General features: G+C 46.8%; 2 protein-coding genes across 4 annotated transcripts in view; one reads left to right on the top strand and one right to left on the bottom strand.

Moving 5' to 3' along the window:
- Window positions 1-2,228: 2,228 nt before the first annotated feature.
- Window positions 2,229-9,051, top strand: MED28 (mediator complex subunit 28; the record flags this gene model as incomplete). The annotated part of the gene is made up of 4 exons (XM_082838233.1): window positions 2,229-2,387; window positions 4,399-4,465; window positions 5,438-5,550; window positions 6,843-9,051. The coding sequence occupies 4 exons, from the start codon at window positions 2,229-2,231 to the stop codon at window positions 7,038-7,040; spliced, it is 537 nt and encodes a 178-aa protein (XP_082694359.1). The 3' UTR covers window positions 7,041-9,051.
- Window positions 8,420-22,776, bottom strand: part of FAM184B (family with sequence similarity 184 member B) — a gene marked incomplete at its 5' end in the record, with an annotated part of 114,202 nt that continues 99,845 nt past the window's right edge. For all 3 annotated transcript variants that reach the window (XM_082838232.1, XM_082838231.1, XM_082838230.1), the window contains 7 exons: window positions 8,420-9,595; window positions 11,424-11,623; window positions 12,451-12,555; window positions 14,230-14,347; window positions 16,439-16,585; window positions 18,233-18,411; window positions 21,222-21,385. In XM_082838232.1, the coding sequence (XP_082694358.1) occupies window positions 9,502-9,595; window positions 11,424-11,623; window positions 12,451-12,555; window positions 14,230-14,347; window positions 16,439-16,585; window positions 18,233-18,411; window positions 21,222-21,385 (1,007 nt within the window). In that variant the 3' untranslated portion in view covers window positions 8,420-9,501. The remainder of the gene's footprint in view (window positions 9,596-11,423; window positions 11,624-12,450; window positions 12,556-14,229; window positions 14,348-16,438; window positions 16,586-18,232; window positions 18,412-21,221; window positions 21,386-22,776) is intronic.

Here is a 22,776-nt window from a genome sequence, read left to right on the forward strand (position 1 = left end):
CTACCAGGTACTCACAAAACCTTGGTGGATCCTTAGAATGATGTTCCAGAGACTGGTGGTATAATCTGCATCTAAATCACTAAGGACAAGGCAGGGCTTGAGAGAGCCGTGGCTTCAGAGAGCAGCAAATCCAAAGCAGCGGTTTAGAATACAGTAGTGTTAAAAGATAGCTGAAGTAAGAAATCCAGAATTCAAGCAGCCCTATGGCCATTGGAAACCCAGGAGTAAAATGTAAAATGGTTCCACGCCTCTGTTTTTCATTACATACAATAGTTACATTTTTAATTAAAATATTATTTATGGTAACATAATCGGCTTATTTTTACATGAATATATTTTTAAAATTCTGTTTTAATATTTACCTATTATTTTTAATTAATAGGTAAATATTGCCCAACATAACTCACATAAACAAAAACATTTGGAGTCCTCAATAATTTTTTAGGAGTGTAAAGGAGTCCAAAAACGTTTGAGAACTGCTGGAGTACACTAAGTTCCCTCATGGCATTCTATTTGTGTTCAATTAAATATTTATTATGTCTATTTTATGCCAGGCACAGTTCTGGGTGTTGGGAATACAGGTGAACAAGACAGGCAGGCCCTGATCACATAGATCTTGTTTTCCACTTTGCGTGTTGTGTGCGTGTGTGCATGTCTGCAAGGCAACTTAGTCAGTGAAGAAGAAAAATGAACAAGATAATTTCAGGTAAGTGTTCCAGTGCTGTAAAGAAAATTAAACAGGGTGAAATGGCTGGGAGTGTGGGTCCAATCAGACTGACGCTGGGAAGGTGACTTTTGATCTGAGACCTGACTGGCAATGGGAAGCCTCTGTTTTTCCCTTACTTATGCCTGCCTCACTCACTCTGGCCCTGCTGGCCTGCCTCTCTGTAGCTCCTTAAATATGCCAGGCAGTTTCCTTCTTCAAGGCCCCCCCCCCCCCCCCCCCCCGTCTAGAAAACTTTCCTAATTAAACTTTACTCTAGTCACTCCAGTGCAGATCTCCTGAGAGAGGCCTTCTCCAACCACCCATCTAAAATCCATCACTTGGGACTTCCCTGGTGGCACAGTGGTTAAGAATCCGCCTGCCAACGCAGGGGATACGGGTTTAATCCCGGGTCCAGGAAGATCCCACATGCCACGGAGCAACTAAGCCCATCCGTGCGCCACAGCTACTGAGCTTGCACACCCTAGACCCCACGCTCCACAACAAGAGAAGCCACTGCAATGAGAAGCCCCTGCACCACAACGAAGAGCGGCCTCCACTGACCACAACTAGAGAACACCCGCATGCAGCAATGAAGACCCAATGCAGCCAAAAAAAAACTAAATAAAATCCAACATTAGTCATCCCCTTACTGGGCTTTATTTTCCTTCTTGGCACTTATCTCTACATGATTTCACTCTATATATGTACATGTTTATTGATCTCTCTCCCACAAAACAATGGTAAACTCTCCAAGGGCAGAAACTTGGGGTGATTGCTATAACCCTCAGATCAGTAAATAGAGCCTGGGACATGGAAGGCTCAACAGATATGCTGGATGATAACTGTAAAGTTAATTATAATGAAAAAATATTTAGCTTCTGAAAAGTTGAATAAGCAAATGTTTTTAAAAAAAGATTAGCATAGTGACTTTCTTTGATGTAACCATAAATATCTAAAGCAAATAGCTCCCAGCACATAAGACAGGGAGCCTCAACAATGTTAAGCCGGTTTTGTTACCTGTATCTCCCAAAGGAAAATTTAGGGGACATGTTTCCTCTTTATTCCCGCTACAGTGACTGGATCAGTAATTGGCACACAGTGCGCTCTCAATAAATGTTTGTGGGATGGATGAGCACCTCCCTTCTACCAACGGGTAAACCGAGCCCAGAGAAAGCAACTGGGCCAAAGTCATTTCAAGAGTTGAGAGCAAAGGCGGGGCTGGTACAGGAATATCCTGACTCCGCCAGAGGGCTCGCCCCACCGTGGTTACTGATTCTCCTCTTCACACAACTGTGTTAAACCCTATCAAAGCCTTCAATTCTCAAGTTAAAAAAGCAAAAGTAAAAGCCAGCTTGCCTGCGTAACGGAAAGAAGAGGGCACGAAGCACCAAACAATAGCTTTCCCGGGCGTCCAACAGACGCCAACGTGCACTCAACAACATCACGTGACCAACAACATCACGTGACCCGCGGCCCCAGCTCCCGCGCAGGCGCAGTGAGCCTCTTAGCCGCCATTTTAGAAATGGCGGCTCCACTAGGAGGCATGTTCTCCGGGCAGCCACCGGGACCTCCGCCACCCCCGCCGGGCCTCTTGGCCCAGGCTTCGCTTCTTCAGGCCACACCAGGCGTTCCGAGGACTTCTAACAGTACCTTGGTGGACGAGTTGGAGTCATCGTTCGAGGTAAGATAAGACGTGGGCGTCTCTGTTCCCAGCCTCCCTTCTTTTCTGAAGCGTATGCTGCGCGCGCGCAGCTTCTCTCTTTCGGCGATACCTGCACGTTAGTCTCTTGCATTAGTCTTCAAATTGAATGGTGGCCGGAATTCTCTGGTTGGCTGGCAGAGATGCCTAAACTTGACATTTCTGGAACCACGTGGACTTGAAGTTTGTCAGCCCCCAACCGTGGGACTCTTCTAGGTTTTCAGTGGGTTGTTCCCGTCCCACCCCATCCTTGGTTCCATCCCTGAGTATCCTTTCCCGCGTCCCTGCGTGTTTAGTACGTGCTCATCCTCTCCGGACTGTAGCGTCCACTCCTATGTCCTGTATCCTTTCCGTTGGGCTCCACCCTTAAACGGTCCTAAAGTAGTGGGACTTTGGAGCTGGGAGTTATTTAAAAGTTACTGTGGGAGGGGTTTCCCTGGTGGCGCAGTGGTTGGGAGTCCGCCTGCCGGTGCGGGGGACACGGGTTCGTGCCCCGGTCCGGGAGGGTCCCGCATGCCGCGGAGCGGCTGGGCCCGTGGGCCGTGGCCGCTGAGCCTGCACGTCCGGAGCCTGTGCTCCGCGGCGGGAGAGGCCACAGCGGTGAGAGGTCCGCGTACCAAAAAAAAAAAAAAAAAAGTTACTGTGGGGAAGTTGGTACTCAGGACCGAGGAAGGAGGAGGAAAGCTGGGGGGTGAGGAGAGAGGCAGAGGTGACCCAAACTCTGAGTTCTGCTCAAGCATTAACCCTGTACCAAAGAAGATGGGGAGTGATAGCAGAAAAAGGAGAGGTACAAAATAAGTGCTTAGAAATAAGATGGCTTCCTGTGGTCTCTAAAGTGGAAGATGAGCCATTAACGTGTGGAAATAAAATAACTTGTAACTGGAATTACCTTTTCTACATTTTAAATCCTAGTCGTGTGACATTTATACTGTATATAATAGCAGAGTAGTTGATAAACATAGTTTGTAAATGAACGTGTTATTGGGGCTGCATGGACAAAATGCTTTTGCTGGTGGCGTGTACATTCAAAAGTTTGGAGACAACAGATTTAAAGAACAGAAATCTCTTCCGTCTGGGAGGAGGATGAGACGCCTTTGGGGTGGGGCTAAACCATAAAGGAAACTTTTAGAGTGGCATCTAGCACTGAGAGGGGAGGTGGCTCTCATCATGAGCTCTTGCTGAAACACTGGCCCTGTAGAAAAAAGTCCGCAGCTGACCACCAGCACTCTAATGCTTAAAACCCTTTAGTGGATAGCTGTGGCTGTGGGGATAGCCCAAGAAGTGCTGTGGTCTTCCTAGCTCTGCATGTTCACGTCTCTGCTCCAGACCCATCTCTTCGTACTCTGGCCACAAGAGACCTTCTGCTTGTGTTGTTCGTTTTCTCTTTGGGCTTCCAGGTCCCTCCCCCAGCTCACACATCACTTCCGCATCGACCTTGCCTTGCTGCTCTTTGTAGCACACTACATCAGGCTCCGTGAAGTCAGAGAACACCTGTTTTGCCCTCCTCTCCTCTCATTGTATCTGTAGTGCTAATCCAGTGGTAGCAGATAGCAAGTGCTTGATGAATATTTGTGAAACAGTGAAGGAGCCTGTTATGTGTCAGGACCTGTCCTGGGTGCTAAGAATACACAGAAAACAGTTCCTGCCTTCAAGGAGCTCATGACTGTGCAGTGGAAAAAACAGATAGATAGCAGGCAGCTGCTGTGCTGTGGGATCAGTGCTCTGATAGAAGAAACCCGGGATACTCTGAGAGCACATCTGGGCATGGCTGTCAAGGAAGGCTTCCCAGAAAACATGAAACCCAGGCGGGCATTGGGAATTAGCCAAGTGAAAAGGATGGGGAGAGGTGCTACCTGGATCACCCATCTAGTCTTCTCGCGAGACTCGGCTCAGCCTTTGTTTTCCATCAAGAGAAGTTATTTCTTACTCTAAAGTAAGATTCTTGATGTGTGAATGACATTTTTTTCTTTTGTAATATGTTTTGATCACACAGGCTTGTTTTGCTTCTCTGGTGAGTCAGGATTATGTCAATGGTACAGATCAGGAAGAAATTCGAACTGGTAAGAATTCCCTCATTGCTGATTTTACACTTGATGTGTTTCAGTCCCGCTTGTATCCTAAGAGAACTTTTCCAGGGAATAAGATTTTTGTAATCTCTACATACTGCTGGTTCTTTGTTCAGTTTATTGACATCTTATGTCACTCATAATAAGCCACTTGTAATGAATGAGCTTTTCATATTGGTACCAAGACAAAGATGACCAATAGTGTGTACTGCTTTTTAAAGAACTAAGTTGGGCTTCCCTGGTGGTGCAGTGGTTAAGAATCTGCCTGCCAATGCAGGGGACACGGGTTCGAGCCCTGTTCCGGGAAGATCCCACATGCAGCGGAGCAGCTAAGCCTGTGCACCACAACTACTGAGCCTGCGCTCTAGAGCCCACAAGCCAGAACTACTGAGCCCGTGCGCCTAGAGCCCGTGCTCCGCAGCAAGAGAAGCCACCACAATGAGAAGCCTGCACACCGCAACGAACAGTAGCCCCTGCTCGCTGCAACTAGAAAAAGCCTGCGTGCAACGAAGCCCCGACACAGCCAAAGATAAATAAGTAAATTTAAAAAGAAATCCTCTGTGTCTTTTTAAAAAAATAAAGAACTAAATTTTTTGCTTCCCCTTCCTCACCCAAGTTCTGTCCCGAGAGAGGTACTTCTGATTTCTTTGTACTGTGTTTTAAATGTTTCATTTTAACTGGAAATCATGATGTTAATTGTTGACTCTCTGGATTGTCTTTCTTCAGAAGAACTTTTGCGTTGTAGTTCGGTTTCTTATTCACCTGGTAAAAGCACAGATTATCTGCTAGTTAATGTTGCTTAACACATAGGGGGTTGAGGTCAGTAATATTGCTGTGGGCAGGATTAAAATCCCCGATTACATCTACAAGAAGGTGCTGTTTTGATATTCCAACTGTTGATTTATGAGAGAGATATATGTGTCTAGTGTTTTCCTTAATTTAATACTTTGGTCTTTTTTTTTTAAGGTGTTGATCAGTGTATCCAGAAATTTCTAGATATTGCGAGACAGACAGAATGTTTTTTCCTACAAAAAAGATTGCAGTTATCTGTCCAGAAACCAGAGCAAGTTATCAAAGAGGTACAAGCTGAGTTCTCTCCCTAAGTTTAAGGAAGAGCAAATGTTGTCAAAATTCCATTCATGCTTTAAATGAGATGCTCCATTTACCCATTAGTTATAGTGGGGCTTCATAGCTTGAATGTAAAATGTTGGTTGTCAGTGTTCATGACAACCTGGACCTGGGGGTCAGAGGTGGAAAGCAGTGCTTCAAACACAGCAGCTGTCGGCTTTTACTCATTTCATACACTGGCTTTCATGGAAGAATTTTCTTTTAAGAAAAAAAAAAGAAAAGGTTCTGCTTGAAAGGTTGAAAAGCCATTAATGTAGATGATAAACTCATTTTGAACAGGAACTGATATGTGTGTCCCTGGTGCCTTACACACAGGAAGGGCTCTAGGCAATTTTGTTCAAGGAACCAAAAAGTAAATGTTCTGTCCCAGGCTTCTTGAAACTCAGGATTTCATTTATCTCAGTTGTTTGAAACCAGAGTATTTGGAAGTCTGTTGAGGTTGTCATTAATGGCATTTAGTGGGTAGGGCCAGGGCCTGCCCCCTGCAGTGTGGAAGAGGGAAGAATCTTCCTGCCCAAAACACAGTGATGCCCCCAGTGGGAAATACTAAAATTGGGATGATTATTTTTTTTAGCAGTTTTTAAAATAACTCCTCCCACAAGCTGAGCAATTAGTCAAAATGTTCATTTTATTCTTTGCTACCAGCTGTTGGGAAGGTGAATGGTAAGAAGATGATATTCTTACAATTCACCATTATCAGATCATTTCCTGATTTGAATACCTGAGTGACAGTCTAGGTGTGTTCAAGGCCAGGTCTTAATATAGGATTTTAATACTGTTACTCATTAAAAAGCTCTTGAAAATGAGATTTTAACACTTAATAATCTGAAATGATAGAACAGTGGCTGTGGATTCTTTTAAAACAGTTAACATATGTTTCAGATTCTCAGTGTTTTAGATTCTTCTCACAGTAGCCTTTGGATAGAGAGATATACTGAGTGCCTGGAGACCAGGATGGGAAAGAGACTGACTTCTTTTTGGCTGTCCTTTGGTACTTTGGAATTTTGTAATGTGTGTATTACTTACTAAAAGAACATGAATTAAAAATAAAAACTGTTAAGCAGGCATCTTTCATGAGAAGAATTGTTTTGGGTTATTCAAAGTATGCAGCCAAGCAGAGTAATCAGCCCACTATGGTTCAGTTGGTTCTCTGTTTTGAATTTACTTCTTAGTGCTCTTAACTAATCAGAAACTATGTTCATGTTTTGTGAGTTTACTCTGACTTCATTGCTTTCGTTTGTAGGATGTCTCGGAACTGAGGAACGAATTACAGCGAAAGGATGCTCTGGTCCAGAAGCACTTAACAAAACTGAGACATTGGCAGCAGGTGCTGGAGGACATCAACATGCAGCACAAAAAGCCAGCCGACATCCCTCAGGGTTCCCTGGCCTACCTCGAGCAGGCATCTGCAAATATCCCTGCACCAATGAAGCAAACCTGAGGAGAAGCCACCTGAACATGAGCTGGTGGCTGAGTCAGCCCAGACACAGTTTTGCCAAACCTCACTTCTTGTAGACATGACATTTTGGGAGAACTCTTTGCCAGAGAGTGAGATGATTTAGTTTTGCGCTCTCATCTAAAAATTTCCCCCTATTTTTATAAGCGTTATTTCTGGAGTACTTTATAAAATGCTTATTGCTTTGGTAAACCAAGTGTATCGTCTTTAGCAAATTTAAGACTGTTAATATGATGCCGTTTACAGATTCCTTTTTATGTTTTTGTTTTTTGCTGCTTGTTTTTATTTTTGTATGAGTGTTTATCTCTCTGTTTCCAGTTTTAGATTATTTTGTATGATCTGAGGGGAAAAGCTTGTATGATCTGATCTGCATATCAAAGGATGAGGATTTTGGTTGTAGGCCTTTTATGATAATTTACCTATCAGTGGCAGTATATAAAAATATGTAAATTTGCTGTTTTTCAAGACTGAACTACCTAAAGAAGAGGAGTCTAATGCAACGATGTAACACTTCCAGAACCTCAGAATGAGGATATTTTGTAAATAGGTTGGAAGAGGATTATAATATCATAGGTTAGTGTAATAACTGTTACTGTACTGCAGTAACTAGTGCTATAGGAATCCAGCAGTATCCTTAATGTTGACTTCTTTTTTTTTTTTTTTTGCGGTATGCGGACCTCTCACTGCTGTGGCCTCTCCCGTTGCGGAGCACAGGCTCCAGACGCGCAGGCTCAGCGGCCATGGCCCACGGGCCCAGCCGCTCCGCAGCATGTGGAATCTTCCCGGACTGGGGCACGAACCCGTGTCCCCTGCATCGGCAGGCAGACTGTCAACCACTGCGCCACCAGGGAAGCCCCCTTAATGTTGACTTTTATTTGGGGTGAGTTTATATTTTGTGTAGTGTTCATTTACTTTTGGGGGAGGGTAGGAGCAGTGATATTTAAAAATTTATGTTATTGGGCCATATGTTTTGATTAGGTAGTAAATTTACTTTTAAATTGTGAGTCTGAGTTGTAATTGCATTTCTCTCAAAATGACATAAGTGCGTGAGCAGCTACGTTTTATTTTTTTATTTTATTCTAATTAATTATTTTTAACATCTGTATTGGAGTATAATTGCTTTACAATGGTGTGTTAGTTTCTGCTTTATAACAAAGTGAATCAGCTATACATATACATATATCCCCATATCTCTTCCCTCTTGCGTCTCCCACCCTTCCTATCCCACTCCTCTAGGCGGTCACAAAGCACCGCAGCTACGTTTTATTGATGATCTGACTGAGGTTAATGTGCGCTTCCTATTTCCAAGTTCAGCCTTCATCTAATTTCACCTTTCTTTGGAAAATTAATACAAATCACAACCATTTTTATTGCCCAGTTGTTTATAAAGTTTTATTCAAAGAGCAAAGATTTGATGGTGCATAGAAGAGACAACTGTTTATGGGCCACTTGCTGGGCCAGCACCAAAGGATTGAGAACATATTTTGACCACTAAAAGTTGTACTGGCTCTTGTCAAATTGCACCGCTCCATCAGAGGGTCAGACAGCTCAGCGTGGACTGACAGCGAGGTCAGCATTGTGAATGGCCATTCCCAGTTCCCTTTAATCTGCTGAGCATCCATGCAGTGGGGAAGCAATGCACCATGAGGCAAGACTAGAGGTTCAGTAGATCTTTCACTTCAAAGAATAATCTAGAAACTATCACAAATGACCAAGTTGATGCTACAGTCATTGAAGTTGAGATGTATGATGGGGTGAGGCTCAGTTATTCACAGAAAAATCCTGGCAAGGCTTAATTCCAATTCACGATTAGTATCATTACCCATATTTTGCTTAAACTTCAAAAAGCCTCTTTGAGGTAGCTGTTATGCCCTCTGTAATCATCTTCATGTCCTGGACCTAGGAAGTCAAAATATTTGATCCAAGTGTGCCAAGGTCTGCTATAGTCCATTCCTAGTAGTTTTGTTTTCTTTGGTTTTTTAAAATTGGCTTTCCTGGTTATTTTGAGCTTTGTTTTATTCCTCTACCTATTGAGGTTACATGTGTATTTTGGAATTACATCATTTACATAGAAACACTTTTCAAGTGAAGGTGACCAGTGTCCTAGGAAAATGAAACCACTTTAAAAGTAGACCATGGAAATCACAAAGTCTGATATTCCACAATGCGGATTGCTGTCTTATGGACACTAGAAATACCATGGGTAGGTCATCAGTAACAATAATATTTCCCTATGGGCACTTTCTGATAACATTGGCTTGTTTTATCTTAATGTCACAATGAAACAGTATGAAATGTTAATGCAAGAATTTGTTTTAGCTATGTATGTAAATCATATTACAAGCAAGTTATTTGGTTGGTTGGCTTTTTAGTTCATTCCTTCAATCAGATGCTTCAAAAGAAATGTGTTTCAAATGTCCACTTTATGATCAGCTTAAGGATCAGTTTAGAAAGAAAAATATTTGGTAAACCATTCCTGGTGGGCTGAGCCCTGCTTCTGCTGGACTTCTGTGGGCTGGGCTGGTTCATCATCTTGTGTCCTAAAAACAAACAAAACGTTTTCTTAGATGGTTTTGAAAATTATTCAATAAACAACTTAATACTCTACTATCTTTTTAGGGAAAGATAACTGCTTCTTTACTCTTAAAAAGATACTAGGGCTTCCCTGGTGGCACAGTGGTTGAGAGTCTGCCTGCCGATGCAGGGGACACAGGTTCGTGCCCCGGTCTGGGAAGATCCCACATGCCACATATTTTGCAACATGTACTGTTTATTTCAGGCACAAATTAAACAACCCCCTCCAAAAACAGGTAAAAGAAGAAATGGTTAATCAATACAGTATTACACTTTATGGCTTCTTCAAAAGTTATCTGATGTGCTCTGGCATTTCAATGAGGTTGTGAAATTAGCCTAATAAATTGAAAAGGGGAGACGGTAGGTAAGAAAGTACAGTGTATATCTGTCTGAACGGTCTCTAACTGCGTTTGTGAAGCTTCTTATAAAACAGTGGGGGGACTTTCCCCGTGGTCCAGTGATAAAGAACCTGCCTTACAATGCGGGGGACACAGGTTTGATCCCTGGTCAAGGAACTAAGATCCCATACGCTGCAGGGCAACTAATCCTGCGTGCCACAACTACTGAGCTCGGCGCCTCAACAAGAGCCCACATGCCGCAAACTACAGAGCCCACGGGCCCTGGAGCCTGCGCACCAAAATAGAGAAAACCCGCATGCCACAACTAACAGAGAAGGCTGCACGCTGCAACAGAAGATCCCGCACGCCTCAACAAGGGTCCCGCGTGCCGCAACTTAAGACCTAATGCAGCCAAAAATAAATAAAATAAATCTTTAAAACAAACAGTGGGAACACAGCTTTAAACAGAGGTGTGTGATAATGAGATGAACTGTAGCCAGTCAGGCTGGCTCTGGCAGTTAACAGACCGTGTGCTTGGGGCTCCAGGCCTCAGTTTCCTCAGCTGTGACACAAAGGGCTGGACTCGTTCAATGACTGACAGCAAGTCCTTCCAGCTCCACACTCACATTTGTCCAAATAGCCTTGGGGAGGCAGGGCCTTTGGAAAAGGAACATTTCAGAAGGGGCCCTTTCAGAAATGCAAACTTCAAAGCCCAGAATTAAAGATACCGCTCTGAACGGAAGGCTGGACAGGAAGGAATCAATAAACAAAGGGGAAATCGCACATTTCCAGAAGCTGTAAGGGCTTCTGGAAAAATAAGGCAGTATCAGAGATCATCATGCATGATCAACCAAACCCACAGATTAAGAGGCCTTAAAATTACAAGATTATACAATGAATCTTGAGAAATAACCTTAATTATAATAGTGGAAAATTACTGAATGCTTCTGTGCCAGGTCTTGTGCTAAGCATGTCCTATGGATTAATTCCTTCAGTCTCACATGAGTCTAATGAGGTAGGTGCTGTATTATCTTCATTTTAGAGGTGAGGAAACAGACTCAGAGAAGTCAGGTGAGCTGCCCAAAGCCAAGCAAGCTAACAACGAGGATGAGAATTGGAATCCAGACTCAAGGCCAGATGATGAGTCCATCTTCTGTGTGACCCACTCTGAAGTGGTCAGCTAAGTGATTCAATGTCCCCTGTCTAATCATCCATGGGGAAAAAAAAAAAAGTTTTCTGGAATTTGGTATCAGGAATAGTGCCTCCTCTAAAGAATGACCTATTTCCCTTCTCTTACATATCTTCCTTTTCGGCTGGGTTGTAATTTTTCCAAGGCAGGGCTTGTTTCGTTACCCTTTGTATTGGCCCAAATGCTGGGTATTTAACAGGTACCAGAAAGGAATACTAATTTCCCTCCTGACCATGGGAAAATGGAATCATAGCTTTGGCCCCCTACCTTGTGGCAGTTTTTACATCTAGAGATGGGGTGGGTTTGTAAGGCTGGCCACAGCTGGGGCCTGGGTCCAAGCTGGGTGACTTAGTTATCGGAGGAGTGTTGATCCTGGAGCTCAGGTCGCCACTCAGAAAGTTCTTAGCATAGGAAGCGAGGTTTGGCACACTGACCACTCGGCTGGGCACTTCCTCCATCTTCTTTTTCTGTTGGTATTAAAGGAAAGGCCCGTTAGTACCACCCAAAGAGGCATTGTTGTAAAAGTAGATAAGGCCTGCCCAACCAAAATTATATGAGCAAGGAGGCAATAACTTACATGTTTGTTTTTAAAGCATTTTTTCTTCCAATCCACTTTGTGCTTTAAAAAAACACAGGCTCACAATCTCTTATCCAAAACTTCTGGTGACAAATGTGATTTTTAATTTAAAATCTTGTTTTAGATTTTAAAAGGCTATATAACACCCCCAGCAGAAGCTGGGCCCACCTTGTCCTCAAACACATTAATATTTCTGGAGTGAAACTTACATTTTGTCACACCAAGAGCGATATATAAAAGTTATAAATGAGCTTACATGAATTCAGCTTGGGTTAGGTTTACTGTCCTATGAGTTACAAAAAAAACACAAATTTTTAAGCACTTTAGGATTTTGTGATAGCAGATGAGAGATTTGGACGTGAATATTCTCACTGTAATAAATTCCAAAAATTTTTGTAAAAGGAAAAAAGTTACAGTGAAGGATTCCTGCTCTTTTCTCTCTCTTTCCTATCACCCAGATATAGCCATTATTAATAGTGACACATTTATATATAAAAAGTTTGGAAAATTAAAAAATCTCATAAAAAACACATAATCTGCCTAGCCAGATATAAATACTGTTTATTAATAATTTGGGCCATTTCCTGGGGGTCTTATTTTCAATGAATATTTGTCTAAATGAATGCTGGGCAATTGATAAATAAGCTGCCATTACCTTTGGGAAAAACAAAGCCAGCAGAATTATGTAATGCATTGAAACCAGCAGGACCAATTTACCTTCATGGAAGGGGTCAAATACCCTGGGCGAGGATTGAAAGAGAAGGACCGATTCCGATGGGACACGGCGCTGGGGAATGCTGCGTAGTGAAATCTTCTCTCCTCCTGGAAAAACAATACAACTGAGTCTAAATGAGCCTAACTACCCAGCACACTGAGTTTAATTTGAAGGAAGATGGCTGTGTGAGAGCAGACTACAGAGAGGAGGAAAGACCAGGGAAGGGAGGGGAAGTCAGTGGGAATCGAGCTGCCACCCACTGAAGCTTTGAGGAAGCACCTTTATTTCTGGGGCCTTTGTGTCCCCAGCACCCCTTGTGAAGGAAAGGGCGTGCTTTTTTGGAATGCCTTAGGGAAGTCAGAGATCCAGGTACTCTCAGGATCTGAGCAGAATCTACTGCAGAAAGTTATTAGTTAAGACAAAGAAAACGAAACACCCAGTACAATCACTATATGGCCAATCTTCTTTACCTGTGTCATTCTCCACTTTTTTCTTTCCTGCTGTATTGTTTCTAAAGCAAGTTTCAGTTGTTGTATAATTTCATCTGTAAAAACATTGAGGGCTTCCCTGGTGGCACACTGGTTAAGAATCCGCCTGCCAATGCAGGGGACATGGGTGCGAGCCCTGGTCCAGGAAGATCCCACATGCCGCGGAGCAACTAAGCCCATGCGCGACAACTACTGAAGCCTGCGGGCCTAGAGCCCGTGCTCCGCAACAAGAGAAACCACTGCAGTGAGAAGTCTGCACACCGCAACGAAGAGTAGCCCCCTCTCGCCGCAACTAGAGAAAGCCCGCGCGCAGCAACGGAGACCCAACGCAGCCAAAAAAACCCAAAAAACAAAAAAACATTGATAAGTGTTTCTAAGAGATAAGGACTCTTTTTAAAAAGATAACCACAGTACCTTTGTCACACTTAGCAAACAAGCAATTCCTTATCAGTATCATCTAATTTTCAGTTGGTGGTTAAGTTTTCGTCTTTATCTTGACATGAAGCAACGTGACTGGGGAGCAGGAGGGTACAAGGATGGGCGTGAGATACAAGTGTGCATGTGTATTGTGGGAGGATGTGTGGCTGTGTGAACCACCATAAGACCATGGATTTTACTCTCAGGACAGGGAGCCACAGGAGGTACTGAACAGAGCCATGTTGTGGTCCGAATTACATTTTTATAGGAGTACTCTGGTCGCTGTGAGGTCAACAGAGTGGGGTGAGGCTGGAGTGAGTGGGGAGACCAGTGGACTCTCCGTCATGCATGAGAGGCAGCAGAGCCTGGACCAAGGTGGTGAAGGTAGAGATGGCAGGAAGAGGCTGGTCTTCTGATGTGGCTAATTAGCTGACCCGCGTGGACCACGCTGACGGGAGCAAGTGTATCACCCAAAGTCCCCAGAGCTGAATGTAAGCCACTGGGAACTGGCTTACAGAGAACTTTCAACCAAAGCATGGAGCACAGGAAGGCTGGGCAAAAGCCTAAAGCAATGGTTAAAGTGTGAGGAGACATGAGTGTGAGGTGGAAACCATTCTAGATTTTCCCAAATGCTGTAGGTTGAAAAAACCAAACCAATACCAACATCAGGCAGATGGTGTGGGACTTGAGAGTGATTTTTTTTTTTTTTGCCTTCTACTTTCCTGTGTTAATTTTTTTTAGTGAGCATGTATTTTTTTATATAATAGGGGAAAATAACCAAGGGCCTTTTGTAAGGTGGTTTTGGGGTTATCAGGATTACAGTTTTAGGCACCCATGGAAGTGCTAGGCTAAAGCGAATACCCTGGACAGCCTCACCGTGAGCTGCTTGATGATCTCCTCCCTCTCCTTCAGGCGGGTCTGCAGACGGCCTATGAGCTGAACGTCCTCCGGCCTCGACTCCCCCTTCCCTGGCTTCTCTCCGGAATCTTTCAGTCTGTTTGGAGCAGGCATGCAGTTAGCCCATGCTGCAATGACTCAACCGCAAGGAGGGAGAAGAGGTGGACATGATGGGGACGCTGCTATGTTGCTTGGCCTGGCTGGCCACTCTCTGTTCACCAAACGGGAAACTGAGGCCCAGAGAGCCTGCCCAGGGCCACCCAGTGAGTTGGCTGCAGAGCTCAAGGTGGAGCCCAGGACTGCAACTCCCATTCTGACACTTGTCAGTTCCCCCAGGTTCTGTAGGGCCCAGGACCCAAAGGCCTGTGTGTGCACACTGATGCCACATTCAGTGGGGCTTCAAGAACCAGCGAAGTTTGGGAGAAGAGGCCTCAGCCGGAAACGGTCCCCACCCACACCAAGGCCAGCAGGTTATGCCAGTACAGATGTGGCTCCCGCCCCACCTGCAGGCAGCCAGAGAGCATGGCATGAGCTAGTTCCACAAAGCAGCAGGGCAGCTGGTACCACCGCCCTTTCAGTGTGAAGCTGGAGAGAAATAACCTCCAGATGGTGGGCGAGAGAAGGTGAGGGCTGCCGGTGATCTACTGACTGTAGTTGATAAGAGGCCAGGGCTTTGGGGTGAGATGACTTGGGCTTTTATCCCAGCTCTGCTCTTTTCTAGCTATGTAATCTTGGGCATTTTGCCCGTGAGACTCAGTTCCTTCTTTAATATGGGTGTGAAACTGGGTGGTTGTGAGGATTCAGTGAGATCATGCATGCCCAGCACGTGCTAAGAACCCATTAGACAGTAGCTGGTAAAACATTCCACTCCAGATTCTGGATGATTTGCTTCGTATTGGAGCCAGTGGAGGACAGTTTTTAAGAGCACAAGTTAAGGGTCAGACAGGCGACGTTTAAATTTACTTAGTGCTGCTTGCCCTGATCTCCCTGTAACTAACCCCGACCTCCCAGTCTCTTCTCCTCTCAGCAGTCAGAAGTGACCCTGTTAAAAGGTATCTCAGACCATGTCAGTCATGCTCAAAGCCTTACAAGGGCTTCCCAGTGCACTCCATCCGAATACACCCAAACCCCTTCCTGCTCAGTGCAGCATCTCCTCCACCCCTCCCAGCTACCTTGCCAACCTCAGTTCCTATCATCACTCTCTCACTCATTCCACTTAAGCTTTCTGGCTGTTTGGTCTTGGGAGGCGGGCCCCAGGGCCCTTGCACTTGCTGTTTGGGCTGCTTGGAATGCTCTTTGTCCAGATGGCTCTCTCATTTCCTCTCCTCTTTCTGCTTAAATGTCACCTCCTTGCCCACCCTTGGCATTCTAGACACTGATCCTGTTTTCCTTCTAGTACCTTCAGGTACTTTCATTACCTGATATGAAGTTAAATATTTGTTTGCTTATTTCTTTGTCAGAATCCCCATCTAGAATTTGTGAGCGCTATGAGAGCACAGTCTTTGTTTTATTCCCATTGTAACTCCAGAGCCTAAAACAGTGCAAGGCACACAGTAGGCCCTTAACAAATATTTGCTGAATGAATAAATGAATGCTTGCACGAGGGGCCCTTGCTTTCTTAATCAATCCTTGGGAATAATGGTTTCCACCCTGAAGAACTGATGTGAAGATTAAATGAGATGGTGCACATTAGAAGGTGGAAATGCTCATAAAAAAGTAGCCCTGATCTTCTGTGTGTGAGGGTCAAACCATGCTCATTCCTCACAGATTCCCAGTACCCTGCACAAGACAGGAATGCAGTCTCATAAAAAGACGGGTGGCCAACCATCCCAGTTTGCCTGGAACTGAGGCGCTTCTGGAACCCGGGACTTCTAGTTTTAAAACTAGGAGAGGGCTTCCCTGGTGGCACGGTGGTTGAGAGTCCGCCTGCCGATGCAGGGGATGCGGGTTTGTGCCCCGGTCTGGGAGGATCCCACATGCTGCGGAGCGGCTGGGCCCGTGAGCCATGGCCGCTGAGCCTGTGCGCCCGCCTGTGCTCCGCAGCGGGAGAGGCCACGACAGTGAGAGGCCCGCATACCGCAAACAAAAAAAAAAACTAGGAGAGTCCTGGGGACACTAGGATGAGGTCCCCCTAATAAAACGGTACATCTACTAGTCCCTTCCAACCTGGGGCCAAGTCTTCACTTACTCGGTTTCCAGGGCAGCCAGCCGGGCCTGGAGCTGCGCTTGAGCACTGCTGAAATCGGCCACCATGGCCTGCATCTCCTTCCGGTGTTCCTGGCGTAGCATCTCCACCTCCCGGGCCCGCTGGGCTTGCTGATCCTCTTCCAGCAGCCTGTGGGGCGGGGTGGAAGCACAGCTGGGCTTGTCCAGGCTCTAGGGACTGAACCTCTAGGGCACTGGAGTTTCTCCCCACTCTGCTGGGTGGCCTGCAGAATCAAGGTCAGGACACAGTGGGAAGGAGATCCGGGGTCTCTGCATTGTGGGGTCCAGCTTGTGGAACCTCTTCTCAGTACCTTCCACCCCAGCATTCCATGAAGGAGAAACCTGAGCACAAAGGGCAGCCTTCTGGGGGAAGGGGTGGAGGAGAGCTCAGGAGAGGAGTCCCAGAAAGCACTCCTTTCACTTGGGGGAGGTGGGTAGGCCTGGAGGCTGAGATTCTGTATCGGAATTACCAAACGTTGTGGACTCTGAGAGCTGGGAGTCCAGCGGTCCAGGGTGGGGAGGCAGGATGGGAGAGGGATTAGGAGAACACTGTTTAGAGCCAGGCTGCCTGCGTCCCTCCGCGGCCTCCCCCATCACCTCCTAGCTGCGTGACTTTGGGCGAGCTACGCTCTGCTCAGTTTCTCCATCTGACAACAGTGGCTACCTTACAGGGTTATTGAAAGGATGAACTATGTTAATTCATGTCCAGAACAGCCCGTGGCAGAAAGCGTATGTTCGAACATCAGCTATCACTTTTCTTAACCTTGGGGTGGGGCACTAAGGGATCCTCAGACCAGCCTCAGGGGGCCTGACACCTTCTGAAAGTACATGCATATTTTTGTGTGATGATATCCTTCTCCAGGAAAGGGACATCGTTTTCCTCACCTGGAGGGGGCTATAATCGGAAATGGTTAGGAGCCCCTACTCTGGTCCAGTCTCCTTATTCCAGTGTCACATGGTGAGTCTCCAACTGAATTTAAGGTGCTCCACCTTGGCCAGGTGGATTCATGGCTGTTTCTCAGATGGGCCTCAGGCCTACTTTCACGTGAACTTTACGCCAGGGACTGGAACATTCAAACTCTGGGATGAAATGGACAAATGCCTTCAAAGATACAAACTACCAAAGCTCACTCAGGAAGAAACAGATAACTTGAAAAGTCCTATATCTATTAATGAAATTAAAGTTGTAGTTATAAACTTTCCAGCCAGGGAAAAAAAGGCCATGAATTCAGGACTTGATAAAGGGCTATCCAGCCTGGACAAGGAAATCAGAGTTGCCACCACAACTTACCGAGTACCAGGGTCAGTGCTAAGCATCTTCCTATACATTTCACTGCATTCTACAACAGCCCTGAGAAGGGGTGGTGGTTTCTACTTTTTACAAGTAAGGGCAGGGTCTTGGAGAGATTCGCAGACTCGCCCAAGGTCACACAGCTAGTTAAGAGCAAACAGAACTGTCTTAACTATTCCACTGCACTGACTCCCTAAGGCTAGTTTTGAGGATACTTTTGGCATCGTTAAGTTTGATTCCATAGATTCTCTGATCTGTAGGGAAACAGGGTACCCCTCCCCCCATTTCAGGGCTAACCCTAGGCGTTTCGAGATCTAGAATTCCTAGACCACTGATACTTTCCATGGGTCAAAGGAGTAACATCAGTGAAGTGCTGGCGTACTTGGGAGACCTTTCTTTGGGAAGATGCCAAGGGTGCAACCCAATCTTAGATCCCAGAGGCTCGCCAAGGGGCAAAGGAGAGAAGCCCCCGACCCGCAGACCTACCTGCGCTGATCGCGGAGCTGCAGCGCCTCCTGCCGCTGCTGTTCCACCTCGGCCCGCAGCCGCCGCACTGTTTCCTGGAGCTGCGAGTTCTCCTCCCAGAGGCCGCATCCCTCGCTCGGCTCCTGCTCGGCGGCGCCCTTGCTCGTCGGGGAGCCCGCCTGGCCCGGACCGCCCCCCTCCTAGGGAGAGAGCAGCCAGAAGAGCCGTTTGCAGGAGGCGCAATGGCAGACAAGGGCCAGAGATGTGCCGCGGCAAAGACCCAGCCTGGAACCCAGATCGGGCTCCTGATTCAGGAGCTCACGTCTAGTCTCTTAAAGTTTTCTGCTTTGAGAGTTGGCCAAATGTGGGCCTCAAAAAGTCTAATAATGCTGGTGAGCCAAGAATGTGGCTTAAATTAAAACAAGCCCAACACTGCACCTGTGTGGAGTGGGGGGGGAGGGGGTCGGATGTCTCTGAGCTGCTTCTTGTTAGGACACTAATTCACTAATTACCCCCCAAAGGTCTCATTCCCAAATTCCATCATATTGGTGGTTAGGGCTTCAACATGTGAATTTGGGGCGAAACCACACAGGGCAGAGGAAGGGGAGAGTGAATGTCTGCTGAACAATAACAATCTGTCACATCACCTCACAGGATTCTGATACAGCGGGTCTGGGTACATCCCAGCCCTGTGTCTTTTGAAAAAGCTTCCCAGGTGACTCTAAGGCCACCACAGTTGTAATCCACTGCCCCGCACTTGCCCTTGCCCGTCTCTTTACCTAGGGTGCCTTCCACACCCAACCATTCCTGCCTTGGTGATGCCTTCTCAACCCCTCAGGGGAGAGGCGACAAGCTTTCTCTTCTCTGAGAGCTAGATCCTCTCCGTGTGGAGGTTATAATGAAGTGCACTGATTTGTTGAAATGCTGGTTTCCTCCACCAGACCAGCAGCTGTTCCGGGAAGGAGCCATGTCCTCTTCATCTTCCCAATCCTATAGCACCTAGCACAGTGGCTGGGATTCAGCAGGTGCCAAATGAATGCTTGCTGCGAAATGATGCTTGAATGTCAATGGTTCCGACAGAAATACAAAGACTGATATCCACCATTAAATGGGGTCAGGGTTAATCCCCGATTAGTGAATGTAGCAGTTTTCAAGTCCATGCAAACATGCCTGAAGGTTTGTGCATCTGTTCCTTCCAAAGACTGGACAGCATTGCACAGGGAGCATGTGTGGCCTAGGCCCTGTACCTCTTGCTTCCAGCCCTGGGGTTTGCATAGTGTGGGATGCCCATGGGCACCACCTGGCACTCACACCTGCATGACATGAAGAGCCTGGTTAAAGTCCTGTGGGACCACCCTTGACTAGTGGGAGAGAGAAGCTGCTGGATAAGTGCATCCCCCTCTGTACTTGGCTGCGACAGCTTTGAGAATTATTTCATGGGGCTCCTCAGAAGATCCCAGTGGATGCAACACCACTTACCTGCAGTGGTGGCCACGCTGGGAATGCATCCTGACATTGCACCCCCCTTTCACTCCTGCTGCCTGGGGCTGTTACTTCTTGTGGATATACTTCTTCTCTGTGTGGGATATCACTCAGGGCCTTGCTGTTCCTCCCGGAGGGTTCAGAGCTTCCCTCCAGTGAGGTGTAGGTGAGGATTGGATGTGGATGACCAGGTACTGTCTCATCTACCCAGCCCGGGTTCTCTATCCATAGCCCTCAGGCAAGTCTGTCATTCATTGCAGAGGGCCACCAGCTGTCACCATCCCACACTCCCCCTATCTCCTTCCACAGGTCCAGGTGTCCTCCATCAACTTAGAACATTTAATGGATCATATTCTGTTTTCCCTCTGCTAGACTTCACCAGCCGAGCTGAATTCATCATGATACATCATTTGTTAATAATTCTCATTAAACACAGAAATCGTCTTCAGGTTCTCAGTACCAGCAAAATCTGGAATGAACCATCCCCATGTTCCTGTGATCTTCAGCAGGGCTGGGACACCAACTAATCGTGGCCGTCTGCACACCCTGGTGGAGACTCTGCTGTGTGCAGAGCTGTGTGCCGAGCACTGGGGGTGGGGCTGGGGGACGAGATGAAGCAGACATGGCTTGTTCTCAAAGGATGCCTAGTCCAGGCGAGGAAACAAGGGCATCCATGAAGCGACGGGTCTCCAACAGGACAGGCAGGAGAGGCGGGTGCCAGCTGAGCTATTGCAACAGGAAGTGCTCCAGGAGCCCAGAAGGTAGAGAGGTCACGGGTGTGCAGGGGAGGCCCGTAGCATGGAGGGATCGACGGGGCACTGAAGGATCAGCTGGGCACTGGAGAGGGAGGAAGGGGTCCCAGGCAGGGGCAGGGTATATGCAAAGGCAGTGAGGCAGGATGCAGAGCCTGCATTTAGAGCAGAGGGGGATATGCAGCCAGTGGGTAAAGGCTTTTCAATGCCAGACTGACCATTGGGAGCTTATTCTCATAGCAGTGGGGAGCCACTGAAGGCTTTACACAGATGCACTTTAGATGAATACCTGAAGCCGTATGTGGTGGGCTAGGGAGAGATGCCTGGGTTGTTAGGAGGTCCCTGTGCTACCCAGCAAGGTAGGAATTATGGAGGGCAAGGAGGGGGATGATGGGCCGAGTCGGACCAGAAAGTTCAAGGAGAGTCAGCACTGACCTTTGGTGACAAGCTCACCTGTCCTCACAGGAACAGGGAGGTCTAGACAGGGAGTCTGTCTGGGGAGGTGTTCTGAAAAGCTCTCTGCAGGTCTACAGGACGGACCCTGTCTGGCACCAACACCCTGAGATCCCACTGCATCTGCATTTAAAATAACACACTGCACTTAAAACTTGTTTTTGCTTTCCAAAGATGGGAGCCTGCAGGCTCATCGTGTCCCCTCCAGGCCTGTGGAAAGAGAGGGTCTTTCCCCCTTCAGACAGGGGGTGACCGAGCACCCAGAGCCTCTCCCTGACACTGCTCCAAGAAGGGTGTGGCATGGGCAGGGCAGGGGTGCTGACCTCTGCAGTGCTGGCACGGTCCTCGATGTCCCCTGGACACTGGCTGATGGCCTGTCGCTTGCCCACACTGCCCAGGGCCCTCAGCTCAGCCTGCAGCGCTTCCAAGTCCTTCTGATGCTCAGAGCAGGCAGCCCGCTGCTCCGCCAGCTCCTGCCTCAGGGCCTCTGCAAAAGGAAGAGCATCGGAAAGTCAGGAGCACGGTGAGGCCAAAGTCTCTTCTGCAGGGACCACAGTCTCTGGGGTGGGCTGCAGTGGGGAGCTGCTGCAGGCGCTGGTTCGAGTTCCCCAAACTTACTTACGTATTTCAAGAGAACAGTAACAACAATACCATGTATAGAGCACTAAATGTGCTAAACCCTTGAAAACTGTTCTCAGTTAAGCCCTACTACCATCCTATCCAGTATTATCCCTCCCATTTTATGACGAGGGAACAGAGCCTCAGAGAAGCTGAGTAGGTAGCCCAGAGCCACCCTGCTAATAAGCGGTAGAGTCAGGATTCAACACTTTCCATGGTTCTTCTTCCCTTGGGACCACCTGCTTCGCCATTGCTGGTTAGTTAGGACGGGTGGTGGGTCAGGGTGCGACAGCCTGGGTCCAGAGCTGAACCCCGAGGCAACACCTGACCTCAGCACCAAGTCAGAAAACTAAGAAGAACAGGGAATTAGCAAATGACCCAGTGGCCTCTTCTGGGGGTGCGGGTCTCAAATCGGAAATGTTGGTATTTGTGCCAATACTTAAGGAGACAAAACATGCACAGGTTCTACTTCTCATGGATGTAAGGTCCCAGCTGGATTGTGAAGGTGGGAGATGTCATGTCATCCCAACAGGATCATGATTAAAACCAGAATCATTCAGGAGAAATGTACATGCCCTCCTTAACTCAGGGACCAGTACAGCCAGAAACTTGAATTTCTCCTCTGAGGTTAGCAGGTGATTTCTGATAGTGTAACGCTTACCAGCATGATCAAAAGGCAAAGAAAACAATCATTTCAAAAAGAATATTCTCTGATGGAGTAGACACTATTCAGTGAGCTATTAATTAATTAATTTATTTATTTTTTGGCTGCATTGGGTCTTTGTTGCTGTGCGTGGGCTTTCTCTGGTTGCGGCGAGTGGGGGCTACCCTTTGTTGCCGCGTGCAGGGTTTTCATTGCAGTGGCTTCTCTTGTTGCAGAGCACGGGCTCTAGGCACGTGGGCTGCAGTAGTTGTGGCTCACGGGCCCTAGAGCGCAGGCTCAGTAGCTGTGGCACATGGGCTTAGGTGCTCCGCGGCATGTGGGATCTTCCCGGACCAGGGCTCAAACCTGTGTCCCCTGCATTGGCAGGCGGTTTCTTAACCACTGCGCCACCATGGAAGTCCGAGCTATTAAATTTTAAAGAGAAGATGATTTTCAAGTGCTAGTAAACTTGATACTTTATTTTCTATTATGGACTTCAGAGACCATATTTTAGTTATTGCAAATTACTTTTGAAACATTGTTCCAATAATCCTAGAGGCCATAAGATACCCAGTACAGGCTGTAGTACAAAGCAAGTGCTCAACATATATTTGTAG

The sequence above is a fragment of the Leucopleurus acutus genome, assembly GCF_964270905.1.
Source record: "Leucopleurus acutus genome assembly, chromosome: 4".
NCBI lineage: Eukaryota > Metazoa > Chordata > Mammalia > Artiodactyla > Delphinidae > Leucopleurus > Leucopleurus acutus.